Raw genomic sequence first — 15,976 nt, 5'->3', positions numbered from 1 at the left:
GTCGCATGATAAAAAAAAAAAAACTAGAGAACAAGGCATTGTACAAGAATCTATTCAATTAAACATGAGACACAGTTTTACAATTTTTGTCAGAACAATTCAACAGTCTGATTTCAACAGTAACAAAAGTGAAACCCATTGTGTATCTACTCATTCAATCAAATCAAATTTCAGATTCCTAAGTTAAGGCATTGTAAAGAAAATTACCTTGGTCCAAAAGTCCAATCCCAAGGAATATTTATGATCAGTATGTGATGAAAGGTTTTGAAGATAAGAACTCGCTAGATGGACACAACCTCAGGTCACTCAAAAGTTTGAACAGGCATTGATCATGTATCAACGTTACAACATGGCTGAAATGTACGCTCAAAAGGAAGAGGAGTGTACTTTTCGGCTGTGGCTTGCAACAATCATGCATCACAAAATTTTTTTTAGGCAAATGACTTTCGGACAAAGGTCCCTTGAGGTAATTTTTTAAAGGTCAAGGTTGCTCGGAACATAGACCATGTAAATGAAAAAAGACCTTCATTTCAACAGTTATTGATCTTTCTGACCAAGGATATTTTTAAAAGTTCAAGATCACTTGGAGCATATATCTTGTGTAAGAAAAAAGTTCCTTATTTCAACAGGTATAAATCATTTATCACACAAATAAGTAATGGGCAAGTGGCTTTCAGACAATGGTCATTTTATAAAGGTCAAGGTCACTAAGAACATATACCTTGCATATGAAAAAAAATCATTTCAACAATATTTCAACAGTTATTGATCTTTTGGACCAAGGTCTCTTAAGGTCATTTTATAAAGGTATAAACATCATTTTAAAAAAAAAATCATTTCAGTTATAGATCATTGTACTATAGTCATTCATCATATGAAGTAGTTCAGGGAACGTTCAGATTTACTGCTCATACAGATAATCATTGTATTGTGTAAATTAATTGCATAAAATTTTAAGGAAACAACAGAAAATGACAAGATTATTCACTAATCATCTACAATGTGTGTGCACTTCTTTTAGAATTAATCAAAGCTAATGCGTAGTTTGGATTTATCAGGAATTAGCACATTTGTCATGTACAATAATGCAAGATCAATAAACAAGAGGCCCACAGGCTTACCGGTCACCTGAGTACTAGTGAAAAAGTATCACTAGCCCACAGGCCTTACCGGTCACCTGAGTACAGTGAAAAAGTATCACTACTCCCAAGGGCTATGAAATCTAGAAAAAAATTCCTGTTCTCGATATCTAAGCTAAATTCTAATGTTCTAGCAACAGTATAAAACAAGATGTGTTCTTAAAACTTCAATGCCCTCAAAAGTGCATACACTGATGAAAGGCTTTACATAATGTAATATATAATTAACATTAAAAAATATGACTAATTTGGACCCATCCTAGAGTCAAAACCCTGGGTTGTGAAATTCACCATTTTTTGAACATCTTTTTCTGCTATTCCTAAGTATGCATTTAGATTTGATAAAGTATCAGCAAACTTAAACATAAATATTATATACTAAGTTTGGCCCCACTCTATTACGAAAACCCCTACCCCTGGGATCATCAAATTTACAATTTTGGTAAAGGACTAAATATCCATTTTGATAGTTTCAATTTAGTATCAACAGAACTAAAGAAGATGTTATTTAAGTGTTTTACACATAAACACTAATAGTAAGTTTGGCACCGCCCTGGGGTCAGAACTCCTACCCAGGGGGTCATGAAATTTACAATTTTGGTAGAAGTATCCTTACTCATCATTACTAATACTCATTTTCTCTGCTAGATGCCCAGGAGTAAAGAAGAAGATTTTTAAAGAAATACGTCAATTTTACAGTTTTTACCCCAAAATTAAGGCCCCTTAGGGTGGGGGGTCATGAAATTTTACAATTTCCAGTCTCCTTCACTTACAGATGCTACATACCAAATTTGGTCAACATTGGCTTAGCAGTTTCTGGAAAGAAGTTGTTAACGGACAACGCACAATGACAGACACAGACCAATAGCAAAATAAAAATTCATAATTTGGCGTCATAAATAAGCATGAACTCTTAGTTTGGTGCCAACAGTAATAAAATATGAATACAATTAAAATGAGTGCTAACAAAAAATATATATATAGTTCAACATGATTGTACAAAATACAATTTTTTAACAAGAGTAGCGCAAACGGTACATAATACGCCCGTGAAATGCTTACATAGGGTGTTTTTCTTGTGATATAATTTGTATAACTTTGCTTCAGGTAGTATAACCATCATGAGGCTGTGACAAACTTTCATATGAACAAAGGGTCTTAGCTTAAAAATCAAGATTTCCTCAAAATGGACCAAGTTCAACAACCTGTAATTTTTTTCAAAAATGGAAGAAAAATCAAAATCCTTCCCCAGATGCACAACTTCAATACCCATACAAACACTCCACAAAATAAGATGGTCCTCACTTGAAAACTGTGGGAGGAGTTGGGCGGACAAATTATGTACCCTCCATAGAATATTAATTTCCAAATAGACTAAGTTCAACAACCTGTAATTTTCTCAAAAATTGTAGAAAATCAAAATCCATCCCACATGCACATTTTCAATACCCATACAAACACTCCACAAAATAAGAAGGCTCTCACTTGAAAACTGTGGGAGGAGTAGGGCGGACAAATTATGTATCTTCCATATAATAATTATTTCCAAATAAAGGGGCAAAACTCCTGGAAAAAAGGTTGAAATGGATCAAAATTGCAGTATGATCTAGAGTGACTCACAAAGAAGCTACACAGCAAGTTTCAGCATGATATGTGAAAGGGAAATGAAATTATAAAGAGAAAACCACGAACGGATGGACCGACGGACGTACAGACATCACTGTACCATAATATGTCCCGTCTAAAGACGGGCGTATAAAAATGATGTATACAAACAAGTGCAGTCATAATAGTTTACTTTAAGATGTTAAAATGCAAGTTTAAAATGATTTTTGATATACATGTATTTAGAAATATCAGAAAAGTTGAAAACTTTTTAAATCTATGCAGGTGCATTTTTAAATAATTCTCTTTGGTTTAGGGAAAAAAGTCTTGCATTTGATATAACTCAACACTATAATATAGCTGTAACTCCGAACATGCCTAAAGGTAAAAATGTAATGGGGAAAATTTAACCTGAGATGAGGTCAAGCTCCATGAGGAACATAACAACATTACATAGGTTCCGAATTTATACAAAAAAGCCATGAACCAATCTTGACATACCTGATAATCACAATTTTCTTGTTTGATCACGAATTTCTCATATGAAAATATTGGAATGTGTCAATATGAGGAAAAAAAATACTAAAGATAACAATAAAGTCTCAAAACCTCCATATTAAAACAGTATCTTTTTTTTTTTTTTTACAAAATGTCAAAATATATGCTTTTATTAAATGACTGATGTAAAAATTTGAAGCACTCATCAATCATCAGCTCTTGTATATTTTGGCTTGCAAATCAAAATGCCATTAATATTCTAAACAAACACTTTATACATAACATTCAGTACTCCTTTCACCCAATAAAACTAGAATCAATGCTAAAAGAAACTTTGTACAATATACAGCATTATTTGTGATATACTTCCACAAATGGCAGCCCATAAACACCAAAGCCCATGCTCCTGGCAAGTTTTGCGAGTCCCTCAGTTTCAATATGAAATTGAAAAATCTCCTCTGGGAAATTTAGTCCTTTCCTATGGCACTCTGCCTTGACTAGTAAACTGCACCCCCCTACTCCATCAAGAGGAACTACTCTTCCCTCTCCTCTCAAGTGAGGTAAATAAAGTCTAATGGTGGGTCCATATCCCTCCAAAACAAGTTGCGTTTTACTGAGTTTTGTTTGCTCTTGTAGTGAATACTCAGTTTCTCTCCAAGAGTTTTTATCATAGACATTGGTATACTGACCCTTTTTGTATAAACAACATGGAGTAACAACATCTACATTTGCATAGATCAACTGTTGGATTAAATCGGACGGGAGCACTCCAACGTCAGCATCGATCCACAGCACATATTCTTCATCTTTTAATCCAGTCTTGAGGAGCAGATTTCGAGCTTTGGCGAGATGTTTTCTACGTTTATACTGTAGCACCTGGTCGTGAATACTATTCCAGTCGCCAGTAATTTGACCCGTTAAGTTGAAATGGTAAATTTCAGCCCTACGGAATCCTTGTTGGCGGAATTCATCCAATAGGTCTCTTCCTACTTTAAGTGTTTGGTCTTCACTGCCATCTTCACCAAAGACAATAGAAAGTTTATGTTTTGGATAATCAAGCTCCCTGATTAACTGTGCATATTGCACCAGATCATTCTCACTATTATGTATTGGAGTCAGAATAACAACACTTTGATTTTCATATTTCCTCTTGTCAAGTGCTAGATATTTTTTCATAATATTTGCTTTTAATTGATACACAATATCAAATACTGAGAACTTCGGAACAGGTGGCACAAAATTTAGCTCACTATCTGGTGAATATTTCTCTGTGTCAATCCACCGAGATTTTTTAATTTCCTCGAATGACATATCTCCTTGTCTAAGTGGAACTCCTATGACCTCCTCTGTTTGTTGCACAATACTATTTCCATATTTTAGTGGAAAATCTCTCACTGCCATCATTTTTTTCACTGCTGCTGACTTTCCACCAGCGCTGTTCAGAATAAGACGTGAATCTGGTTGGAAAAATGCTTTCATCCATGGAAAATTGATGTGGATCAGCATTATGCAACATACTATAATTCCAATGGTGGATAGGGTTCTCTTTAGCTGCCTAAACTTGTTCATTTTATTCAGTAACTGCAATTAAATTCATACCAATGTAATGGATAAAACTTACATCACTGAACATCACACTGGTCCTCCCCAACTGATAATCATTATGTCCATGTTGTCATCATTAATTTTACTCTTGGAAATGATTTCAACTTGCCATTTGATTTATCACATGTTCATAGAAATTGGATTTTTTTTAAATTAAAAAAATCATAATGCATGATTTTTTCAACACAATAAAGGGAAACTACTCTTCCTAAACTGGGGTATACTTTCTGTAGGATGCAGCAAAAGTCGCTCCATTGGCAACTCGCCCCTGCAAAGTCACCCCACTTTTTAATAAGTCACTCCCACCTAAAAACCAACTTGCCCCAAACGGATTACCAACTCACCCCAAAGCAGTCGTAGATTTCAAGAAATGGATGTGGAAGGGAATTCTGCAGGTATTATCAGGTGTTGTCATAAAGGGGTGCCATATTCATTTCAAACAGGACAGATGGAGATGCATTTAGAAACTTGGTTTCACAATATATAATCGAATTTGAATAATAATTATGAATTTGAATATTTTGCTTAAAAATGGCACATTACAGTGATACATGCACTGCAATTTTTGGTCTCTAAATGATTGGTGTAATTTTGCTTATTTTTTTCTAGTTCACTGACTACAAATGAACATGATGAGGGGATGTGTTCAGGTTCTATAGGAATATCATACCTTTTCTACCTGCCAAAAATACAGAGCCTGCGTTTGAACAACTTTGCAGGAATGTTCAGAATTTAGTGTATTACGTCAGGAAGACATGGATCTATAATGTATTTTTATCCTGTAGCTTCGGAAAGCATTTTTAACCAATAACGACAATGAAGGTTAGCATCAGCTCATAAAGAAGCAACAATGAGAAACCATCCTTTAACATCCTGCTGCCAAAGTTGTATGAGGGAACTTCAATAATTCCAGTGCATCTCCACCTAATGTCAGAAGGCAATATATCAACGAAAACAGTTGAGGTTGCAGCAAGCTAACTTGTTCCCTCTGTGGAAACATTAGCCATTTCCACAATAAAGCTGCTGTCTTTGTGCAATCAAGTGAACGGACCTTTGCTGGAGTGAATTCTGTGATAGTGTGGTTACAGTGTACAGTATTTGTGTTTTTGTTGTAAAATATTTTCATGTAATTTTCATGCATGTTTAGTGTTTGAGTTTATGAATATTAAAGAAATACAATATTAATTTTTGTGCTTGCTCAATCATAAGCAAAAGGATCATAAAAGGAAAATGTAAAGTCAATGTGTGTGTGTGTGTGGGGGGGGGGGGGGTGTTAGCTGGTAATAAGAGGTGCATTTTCATTTATATTATCGGGGGGGGGGGGGGGGGGGGGGGGGGGGGGGGCGTAAGGGAGAGGGGAAGTTGGAATATTAGAATTCCAACTCGCCTCTGAACCCAATGCCCTCGCCAATATTGAGGTGAGTCAATCTTAGATGGGCAAGTTGGTTATCTCTAGGGGCTTTTATTGGTGGAGGGAGAGTTAGCAAAACTAAAGGGTGAGTTAATTACTTGTCTGTAATGTACTAGCTGTGTACATCTATAACTCGTATAAGCAATACTGATTTTGGTAATAAATAATACGTACACAAAGTCCTACACATATTAATATTTACAATATAATTTCAACATTAGAAATTATGCAAAGTAATAATACAATGAAATTAAATTTTGAATATTAAAAATCGTTGTTTTTAAAAATGAAAAAATTAAATAATTGGCACGGAATCTTGCGGACATGCATTTCTTGATCTCATGCATTATTCTGGAATTTATGCACTTTATGAAGTTACTGGTTAAACCGAGTTTTGTCATTTGTTTTGTTTTATTTTTAATGAGCATTATTAAACACATAGGTAAAGAAAACATGATACTTAACATATCATTTACTTTGGATTTATAAAAGGAAGTGAGCAACATTATCACAGTGTATTTTTATTTTTATAAATATACATACCTGTGGCCTCTGCGAAACGGATTACCTGTGCAGTCTACTTCCGGCTGCGAATGAGTGGTGGATCACAAAGAACAAGGAACGTTGTTGGCTGAACTCGGCGTTTCAAAAACAGATATATCTTGCGGGTAAAAGGTGAATTTTTTTTTTAGAAAGATCGTTTCAGTCATACATAATATTTTACCAGTTACTTGTTGGTGATTTTGAGAAAATAACGTAGCAACAGATGATGTCCTCCTATGGTTAATTCTTTTTCTTTTTTTTTTTTTTTTTGTTGCGACGTCATAAACGTTATAAGATATACAGTCCCCTGATTATCCTAAGACATCTTTCAAAAAGTTACTGTTATTTTTTTTTTTTTATAATTAAGAGATGAATTGAAGAGGCTTTGTTAAGAAGGGTTTGAGAAACCCTGGGAAAGTCCTTGTAGATTTTCAGAGATTATATATTTATTTTTATTTCAAAGATTAAAAATTAGCACGTTATTAAACATATTTTATATATTTAACTTGATCGTGCAAAGACATATATCATGTTAAATCCATGTGAGGAAAACAATGCCCAAACTTGTTAAGTCGCGCACATAGCATGGGTGGGGAAGCTGCATCTTCGCTAGCCAAGGGTTTTCGGTCCACTCCGCTCCCGCGGGGTGAACCGAAAACCCTTGGCTAGCGAAGATGGGGAAGCTGGAGAAGTTGAAAGTTAATTTGTCTAAAATTCTTGACCAAAATAAACCACATGATCTTCGGATCTTTAATAGCATGGGTAGGGAAGGGGGGGGGGGTTAAAGTCTTCATCACCTAAAACTCCTTCAAATTTTCAAATACAGTGTAAATGATTTTATCAATTAAAAAAAAAACCCACTGACAATCAAGAGAGATGGGGGTAGGAGAGAGAGAGGGGGGGGGGGCAGTAAAACGTGTAAAGTGAGGACAAATTTCAACCAATGGACAGACGTTGTTAGGACAAGAATTGCACTATGAGGACAAATAAATATCCTCACAATTACGTCCTCATAAATGTGACCTACAGCATGTGAAAGATGTAGATACAAAATATTAGCTTAGTGAGGACAAGTGGTGTGAGGACATGTCCTTACTAATATTCTCTCTCAAAAACCTTTTTTTTTTTCATAATTCAAAAGAGAGTATATTAGATAAACTTTTATAGATATCTCTATAGCTATACCTAACATGGTACTTCTTTGCCTTTAGAATAATATATGTGTGTATTCTCTTCTACACATTGTGAGGACGTCCTCATTTAGTAGGTTTGGTCGGCTAGAGAGAGAGAGAGAGAGAGAGAGAGAGCAGGTAAAATGTGCGTTGCGCAATTTTGTTTCCCGACTTTTAGCATCGTGTGACGATTCTCGTTCCTAGTCAATGAACCATTTTTATCCACTATCACAACAGCTAATTCGTGAAGCGTTGCAGTTCGTACCCTTATGTATTTTTTAAAATGAAACTTATTTTTTTATATTCACATTCAACTTTGATTTCGTTGAAGTAGACGCACTACATTTGTCAAGATTTATATGCGCAATGTTTAAAGCTGAAACGCGTTAAAGTTAACGAGGAAATGGCTATATTTTGAAGGCAAAAACATTCGAAATGTAAATATTACGATATTACTTTCGCATTTCAGAAACTGGAAAGCGACAAACTGGATTGTGACGTCGCGTTCATTGTGACGTCGCCATTCATTGTGACGTCGCCGTTGCTCTGCCAAATCATTGCATTTGTCGTGGTTACAAGTCATTTCGATAGCATTAGTCGAAAGGACTTGACGTGTCTCAAACTTAGCAGCAAGTTTTCAAAATGTTGCGCCTTGCTAAGCATCAGGAAGAAAAAGCGATGACTGCAAGCATATATAAGACGGTAATGTACCAAAATGTAGATATTTCAAGGTTGGGCACGTTATCGTGAAATAATTTGCGTGTGTGATCAACAAAGCAGCACCCTTAATAATTGGGGGAAAAGGCAAAATTATAATTTTACAATAAAACGAAACTCTCCAATCAAAGTAAAAAGAGAACCTGTAACAAAATCAATTCCGAAGATAACGTTTGCGAAAAAAATTTGATTCAAAACGAATCGACATCAAAAATATGCATTCAGGTAGGGGCAGGGGCCTGCGCTCCACCCCGTTTTTTGACAACAGGTTTAAGTTTAATATGATAGGTGTCCCAAATTCAAACTAAAAATTTGCCTTGTTAAAATATTGTATACTAGGTGTCTAGAACAAGTTAACGGGATGGGGGTTTGTCAGTCGGATTCGATCCGTCATGTTATTGTATTTTATATTACAGGACCTGGGGTTTGTCAGTCGGATTCGATCCGTCATGTTATTGTATTTTATATTACAGGACCTGGGGTTTGTCAGTCGGATTCGATCCGTCATGCTATTGTATCTTATATTACAGGACCTGGGGTTTGTTAGTCGGATTCGATCCGTCATGCTATTGTATTTTATATTACAGGACCTGGGGTTTGTTAGTCGGATTCGATCCGTCATGCTATTGTATTTTATATTACAGGACCTGGGGTTTGTCAGTCGGATTCGATCCGTCATGTTATTGTATTTTATATTACAGGACCTGGGGTTTGTCAGTCGGATTCGATCCGTCATTTTATCGTATTTTATATTACAGGACCTGGGGTTTGTCAGTCGGATTCGATCCGTCATTTTATCGTATTTTATATTACAGGACCTGGGGTTTGTCAGTCGGATTCAATCCGTCATTTTATTGTATTTTATATTACAGGACCTGGGGTTTGTTAGTCGGATTCGATCCGTCATTTTATCGTATTTTATATTACAGGACCTGGGGTTTGTCAGTCGGATTCAATCCGTCATTTTATTGTATTTTATATTACAAGACCTGGGGTTTGTCAGTCGGATTCGATCCGTCATGTTATTGTATTTTATATTATAGGACCTGGGGTTTGTTAGTCGGATTCGATCCGTCATGCTATTGTATTTTATATTACAGGACCTGGGGTTTGTTAGTCGGATTCGATCCGTCATGCTATTGTATCTTATATTACAGGACCTGGGGTTTGTCAGTCGGATTCGATCCGTCATTTATTGTATTTTATATTACAGGACCTGGGGTTTGTCAGTCGGATTCGATCCGTCATGTTATTGTATTTTATATTACAGGACCTGGGGTTTGTCAGTCGGATTCGATCCGTCATGTTATTGTATTTTATATTACAGGACCTGGGGTTTGTCAGTCGGATTCGATCCGTCATGTTATTGTATTTTATATTACAGGACTTGGGGTTTGTTAGTCGGATTCGATCCGTCATGTCATTGTATTTTATATTACAGGACTTGGGGTTTGTCGATCAGATTAGATCCGTCATGTTATTGTATTTTATATTACAGGACCTGGGGTTTGTCGATCAGATTAGATCCGTCATGTTATTGTATTTTATATTACAGGACCTGGGGTTTGTCGATCAGATTCGATCCGTCATGTTATTGTATTTTATATTACAGGACCTGGGGTTTGTCAGTCGGATTCGATCCGTCATTTTATCGTATTTTATATTATAGGACCTGGGGTTTGTCAGTCGGATTCGATCCGTCATTTTATCGTATTTTATATTACAGGACCTGGGGTTTGTCAGTCGGATTCAATCCGTCATTTTATTGTATTTTATATTACAGGACCTGGGGTTTGTTAGTCGGATTCGATCCGTCATTTTATCGTATTTTATATTACAGGACCTGGGGTTTGTCAGTCGGATTCAATCCGTCATTTTATTGTATTTTATATTACAAGACCTGGGGTTTGTCAGTCGGATTCGATCCGTCATGTTATCGTATTTTATATTACAGGACCTGGGGTTTGTCAGTCGGATTCAATCCGTCATTTTATTGTATTTTATATTACAGGACCTGGGGTTTGTCAGTCGGATTCAATCCGTCATTTTATTGTATTTTATATTACAAGACCTGGGGTTTGTCAGTCGGATTCGATCCGTCATGTTATTGTATTTTATATTATAGGACCTGGGGTTTGTTAGTCGGATTCGATCCGTCATGCTATTGTATTTTATATTACAGGACCTGGGGTTTGTTAGTCGGATTCGATCCGTCATGCTATTGTATCTTATATTACAGGACCTGGGGTTTGTCAGTCGGATTCGATCCGTCATTTATTGTATTTTATATTACAGGACCTGGGGTTTGTCAGTCGGATTCGATCCGTCATGTTATTGTATTTTATATTATAGGACCTGGGGTTTGTCAGTCGGATTCGATCCGTCATGTTATTGTATTTTATATTACAGGACCTGGGGTTTGTCAGTCGGATTCGATCCGTCATGTTATTGTATTTTATATTACAGGACTTGGGGTTTGTTAGTCGGATTCGATCCGTCATGTCATTGTATTTTATATTACAGGACTTGGGGTTTGTCGATCAGATTAGATCCGTCATGTTATTGTATTTTATATTACAGGACCTGGGGTTTGTCGATCAGATTAGATCCGTCATGTTATTGTATTTTATATTACAGGACCTGGGGTTTGTCGATCAGATTCGATCCGTCATGTTATTGTATTTTATATTACAGGACCTGGGGTTTGTCAGTCGGATTCGATCCGTCATTTTATCGTATTTTATATTATAGGACCTGGGGTTTGTCAGTCGGATTCGATCCGTCATTTTATCGTATTTTATATTACAGGACCTGGGGTTTGTCAGTCGGATTCAATCCGTCATTTTATTGTATTTTATATTACAGGACCTGGGGTTTGTTAGTCGGATTCGATCCGTCATTTTATCGTATTTTATATTACAGGACCTGGGGTTTGTCAGTCGGATTCAATCCGTCATTTTATTGTATTTTATATTACAAGACCTGGGGTTTGTCAGTCGGATTCGATCCGTCATGTTATTGTATTTTATATTATAGGACCTGGGGTTTGTTAGTCGGATTCGATCCGTCATGCTATTGTATTTTATATTACAGGACCTGGGGTTTGTTAGTCGGATTCGATCCGTCATGCTATTGTATCTTATATTACAGGACCTGGGGTTTGTCAGTCGGATTCGATCCGTCATTTATTGTATTTTATATTACAGGACCTGGGGTTTGTCAGTCGGATTCGATCCGTCATGTTATTGTATTTTATATTATAGGACCTGGGGTTTGTCAGTCGGATTCGATCCGTCATGTTATTGTATTTTATATTACAGGACCTGGGGTTTGTCAGTCGGATTCGATCCGTCATGTTATTGTATTTTATATTACAGGACTTGGGGTTTGTTAGTCGGATTCGATCCGTCATGTCATTGTATTTTATATTACAGGACTTGGGGTTTGTCGATCAGATTAGATCCGTCATGTTATTGTATTTTATATTACAGGACCTGGGGTTTGTCGATCAGATTAGATCCGTCATGTTATTGTATTTTATATTACAGGACCTGGGGTTTGTCGATCAGATTCGATCCGTCATGTTATTGTATTTTATATTACAGGACCTGGGGTTTGTCAGTCGGATTCGATCCGTCATTTTATCGTATTTTATATTATAGGACCTGGGGTTTGTCAGTCGGATTCGATCCGTCATTTTATCGTATTTTATATTATAGGACCTGGGGTTTGTCAGTCGGATTCGATCCGTCATTTTATTGTATTTTATATTATAGGACCTGGGGTTTGTTAGTCGGATTCGATCCGTCATTTTATTGTATTCTATATTACAGGACCTGGGGTTTGTCAGTCGGATTCGATCCGTCATGTCATTGTATTTCATATTACAGGACCTGGGGGTTGTCAATCGGATTAAATCCGTCATGCTATTGTATTTTATATTATAGGACCTGGGGTTTGTCAGTCGGATTCGACCCGTCATTTATTGTATTTTATATTACAGGACCTGGGGTTTGTCAGTCGGATTCGATCCGTCATTTATTGTATTCTATATTACAGGACCTGGGGTTTATTAGTCGGATTCGATCGGTCATTTATTGTATTTTATATTACAGGACCTGGGGTTTGTCAATCGGATTAGATCCGTCATTTATTGTATTTTATATTACAGGACCTGGGGTTTGTCAATCGGATTAGATCCGTCATTTATTGTATTTTATATTACAGGACCTGGGGTTTGTCAATCGGATTAGATCCGTCATTTATTGTATTTTATATTACAGGACTTGCGACAGAAGCTGAGGAACATGAGGGAGCTCAAAGAACAAGTTCGTACCTTTTTCACGATATAATGTAGCCACAACATCTTACAAATGTTTTTACTGTATTCGTATGACATACTACAGGAAAATACCGGTATATTTATGTCTTTGATGGCATTTCAGTGTAATGATCCAGCCTATCATAGCAAATCATATACTTTATTTTTGTGCAGCAAACATAATTCATTTGGGTACTGAAAACTCACACACTAAAGTTATCCACCTCTTTCTAACTGATTCAAATAAGTTTTAGTCATTCCCTAAACCTAGATTAAAATCAAGAATCAGAGAGTATTTATATATCACACAGACGGTATACAGTCTCAATATATTTCCGGTTCTATTGCATCAGGAGCAGAAGAAAAACCCTGTAGCTATCGATCACAACAACAACCACGCAGCCAAAATTGATGTAAGTACATGTAGTACTACTACTGACTTAAACTAGTGTATTCCATTGATGTAAGTACATGTAGTACTACTACTGACTTAAACTAGTATATTCCATTGATGTAAGTACATGTAGTACTACTACTGACTTAAACTAGTGTATTCCATTGATGTAAGTACATGTAATACTACTATACTGACTTAAACTAGTGTATTCCATTATCCCGGTCATCAAAGTTAGAAATGACCTTTCTTAATTTCAGTTGTGGTCGGACTGGGACGATGAATTAGACCTCAATGAGCCACTGCCTGATGGCACCTGGGGAGGATTCAGACCCTCACCGGACAAAAACACACTGACGGCGATTCTACATCCTCCAGACAAGGTTATTATACAAAGGGACAAACAACGATTTCTGAAATAGATTCTACCGCAAAGCATCAGCTTTGAAAATGCAATTTGATGCAAAAGTTTTTTGTCCTATTAGTCGATTGATGCATTCCTCCACGATATTCACTTCTATTAGAGTAGTATAAACTACGATACCCGCTCATTAAAGTGTCTTTATCACAATTAGCGCGATGGCTAGGTACATTTTTGGTTGGTCATAGAAAAATCAACAGTTTTTCAATCAATCAAAATCGCTCTCCAAATGATTAAAATAAATATTTTATATTACAAGATTTATACTGAACAGCACAGGAGGAACGTACGCATTTTTTATTTATTGATACGTCATCAACAACGAAATAATTTATTCAACCATCACCTTGTCACAAACTTGATTCAGATTTTACTTATTTGTATGATATTACCTATGTAATGTCGATTTTGAAGACATTTTTAGAAGTGCAACCCGACATTTCAGAGCACACAACAGACTCCCTGCAAAGAACAAAATCGTGAGAATAGTAATGAAGCTTTGAAACCGCTACCGTATCTGCAGGCCAGTAGTGACTCAGTAAGTAAATCTTAGCTCTTTATAATATCAATTTTGGCAGTGATTCATCCAGGTAGAGGTCTGAGTTTTTCGTAACCGATTCAGAGCTAACGTTCAAGTCAACAACGTAACGTTATAAAAGAAAAGACAACTCTTCGTAAAATGCAATCTTCAATAAAACCCTGAGAACACGAAAGGTACATGTATGTAATCCTGGATCCGCCACCGATATGTAGTATGTAAGGCGTTTTTCTTCAGGAATTTGTTTTCCATGACACTGATTAGCAAACACGGCAAAAAATGTTACGAATTGTAAAACTCCAGTAGTAACGCCCCTCCTCAAGCGTTTGCACGGTATGGCTGAGAGATCCTCTGCGTGTAAAGTATTTCCCCCAAATTGCCACATGCACATCTTCCATACCCATACACTGTACAATACAGTGGCGGACCTAGACCTTAATGGGGTGGGGTTGAGGCCCGAAAGGGGAGGGTGTTCACCCCCTCCTAATGGGGGGTCCGGGGAGGGAGGGGTGACCTCCCCCTTGAAAATTTTAAAAACATCGATTCAAAATGGTGCATTTTAATGCATTTCGAATGAAATTCTTGTTCCTTTCATTTATAGTCACCACATCCTTTATAGAATTTAAACAAAAAGAATAAACTTGACTTATGATTCAAAATAATTCATTTTAATGCATTAAATTCAGACTGAAATTCTGGTTCCTTCTTGCTTTGATTTGATGCATAGTTATCACTATAAAAAACAAGAGGTACTGTGAGCAATGCTCATTAAGAATACCCCCCGCTTACCCCAATCTCCCAAAGGGTGTTGGTAATAGGTATAAACTACCTCTTTTCTGAGTGTAAAAAACAAATGGCATGACAAACCGAACCATATTGCTACTTCGATGTCCAGTGCACTTGACCTTTGGACCCCAAAATCGATAGGGAACATCTTCATCCCATGGGTAGTCCATATGTAGATATGGTGACTGTAGGTGGAAAGGATAACGCTTTAGAGCCCGGAAACCATATTGCTACTTCGATGTCCAGTGCACGTGACCTTTGAACCCCAAAATTGATAGGGAACATCTTCATCCCATGGGTAGTCCATATGTATGATATGGTGACTGTTGGTGGAAAGGATAACGCTTTAGAGCCCGGAAACCATATTGCTACTTCGATATCCAGTGCGCTTGACCTTTGACCCCAAAATTGATAGGGAACATCTTCATCCCATGGGTTGTCCATATGTATGATATGGTGACTGTAGGTGGAAAGGATAACGCTTTAGAGCCCGGAAACCATATTGCTACTTCGATGTCCAGTGCGCTTGACCTTTTGACCCCAAAATCGATAGGGAACATCTTCATCCCATGGGTAGTCCATATATATGATATGGTGACGGTAGGTGGAAAGGATAATGCTTTAGAGCCCCGAAACCATTGCGTCTACAGACGGACGGACGGACAGACAGACAGACAACCCGATTCCAGTATACCCCCCACAACTTGTTGTGGGGGGTATAAAAAAAGAGCGGGGACAGGGGTGTCTGAACTCCCTAAATCCGCCACTGCAATACAATACAAGAAGGTCCTAGCTTTAGAAAATTGTCAGGGGGTGAGACAGACAA

At 36.9% G+C, this 15,976-nt stretch overlaps 1 protein-coding gene and 1 long non-coding RNA gene across 2 annotated transcripts in view; one reads left to right on the top strand and one right to left on the bottom strand.

Annotated features, from left to right (window-relative positions):
* Positions 1-36: 36 nt before the first annotated feature.
* On the bottom strand, positions 37-6,857 carry LOC125659416 (uncharacterized). The gene is made up of 2 exons (XM_048891089.2): positions 6,802-6,857; positions 37-4,823 (listed from the first exon to the last, which is right to left on the bottom strand). Exon 2 carries the CDS (start codon positions 4,809-4,811, stop codon positions 3,594-3,596), a length of 1,218 nt encoding a protein of 405 aa, XP_048747046.1. The 5' UTR covers positions 4,812-4,823; positions 6,802-6,857; the 3' UTR covers positions 37-3,593.
* A 6,393-nt stretch (positions 6,858-13,250) lies between these two features.
* The window catches only part of LOC125659433 (uncharacterized), a 4,012-nt gene continuing 1,286 nt past the window's right edge, over positions 13,251-15,976 (top strand). Inside the window, exons 1-3 of the long non-coding RNA XR_007364070.2 lie at positions 13,251-13,424; positions 13,666-13,788; positions 14,272-14,364. This is a non-coding gene — a long non-coding RNA (uncharacterized LOC125659433). The remainder of the gene's footprint in view (positions 13,425-13,665; positions 13,789-14,271; positions 14,365-15,976) is intronic.

The sequence above is a fragment of the Ostrea edulis genome, chromosome 1 (genome assembly GCF_947568905.1).
Source record: "Ostrea edulis chromosome 1, xbOstEdul1.1, whole genome shotgun sequence".
In the NCBI taxonomy this organism is placed as follows: Eukaryota; Metazoa; Mollusca; class Bivalvia; order Ostreida; family Ostreidae; genus Ostrea; species Ostrea edulis.
Note: the sequence above shows the minus strand (reverse complement) of the source record. Positions and strands in the feature narration are given on the sequence as shown.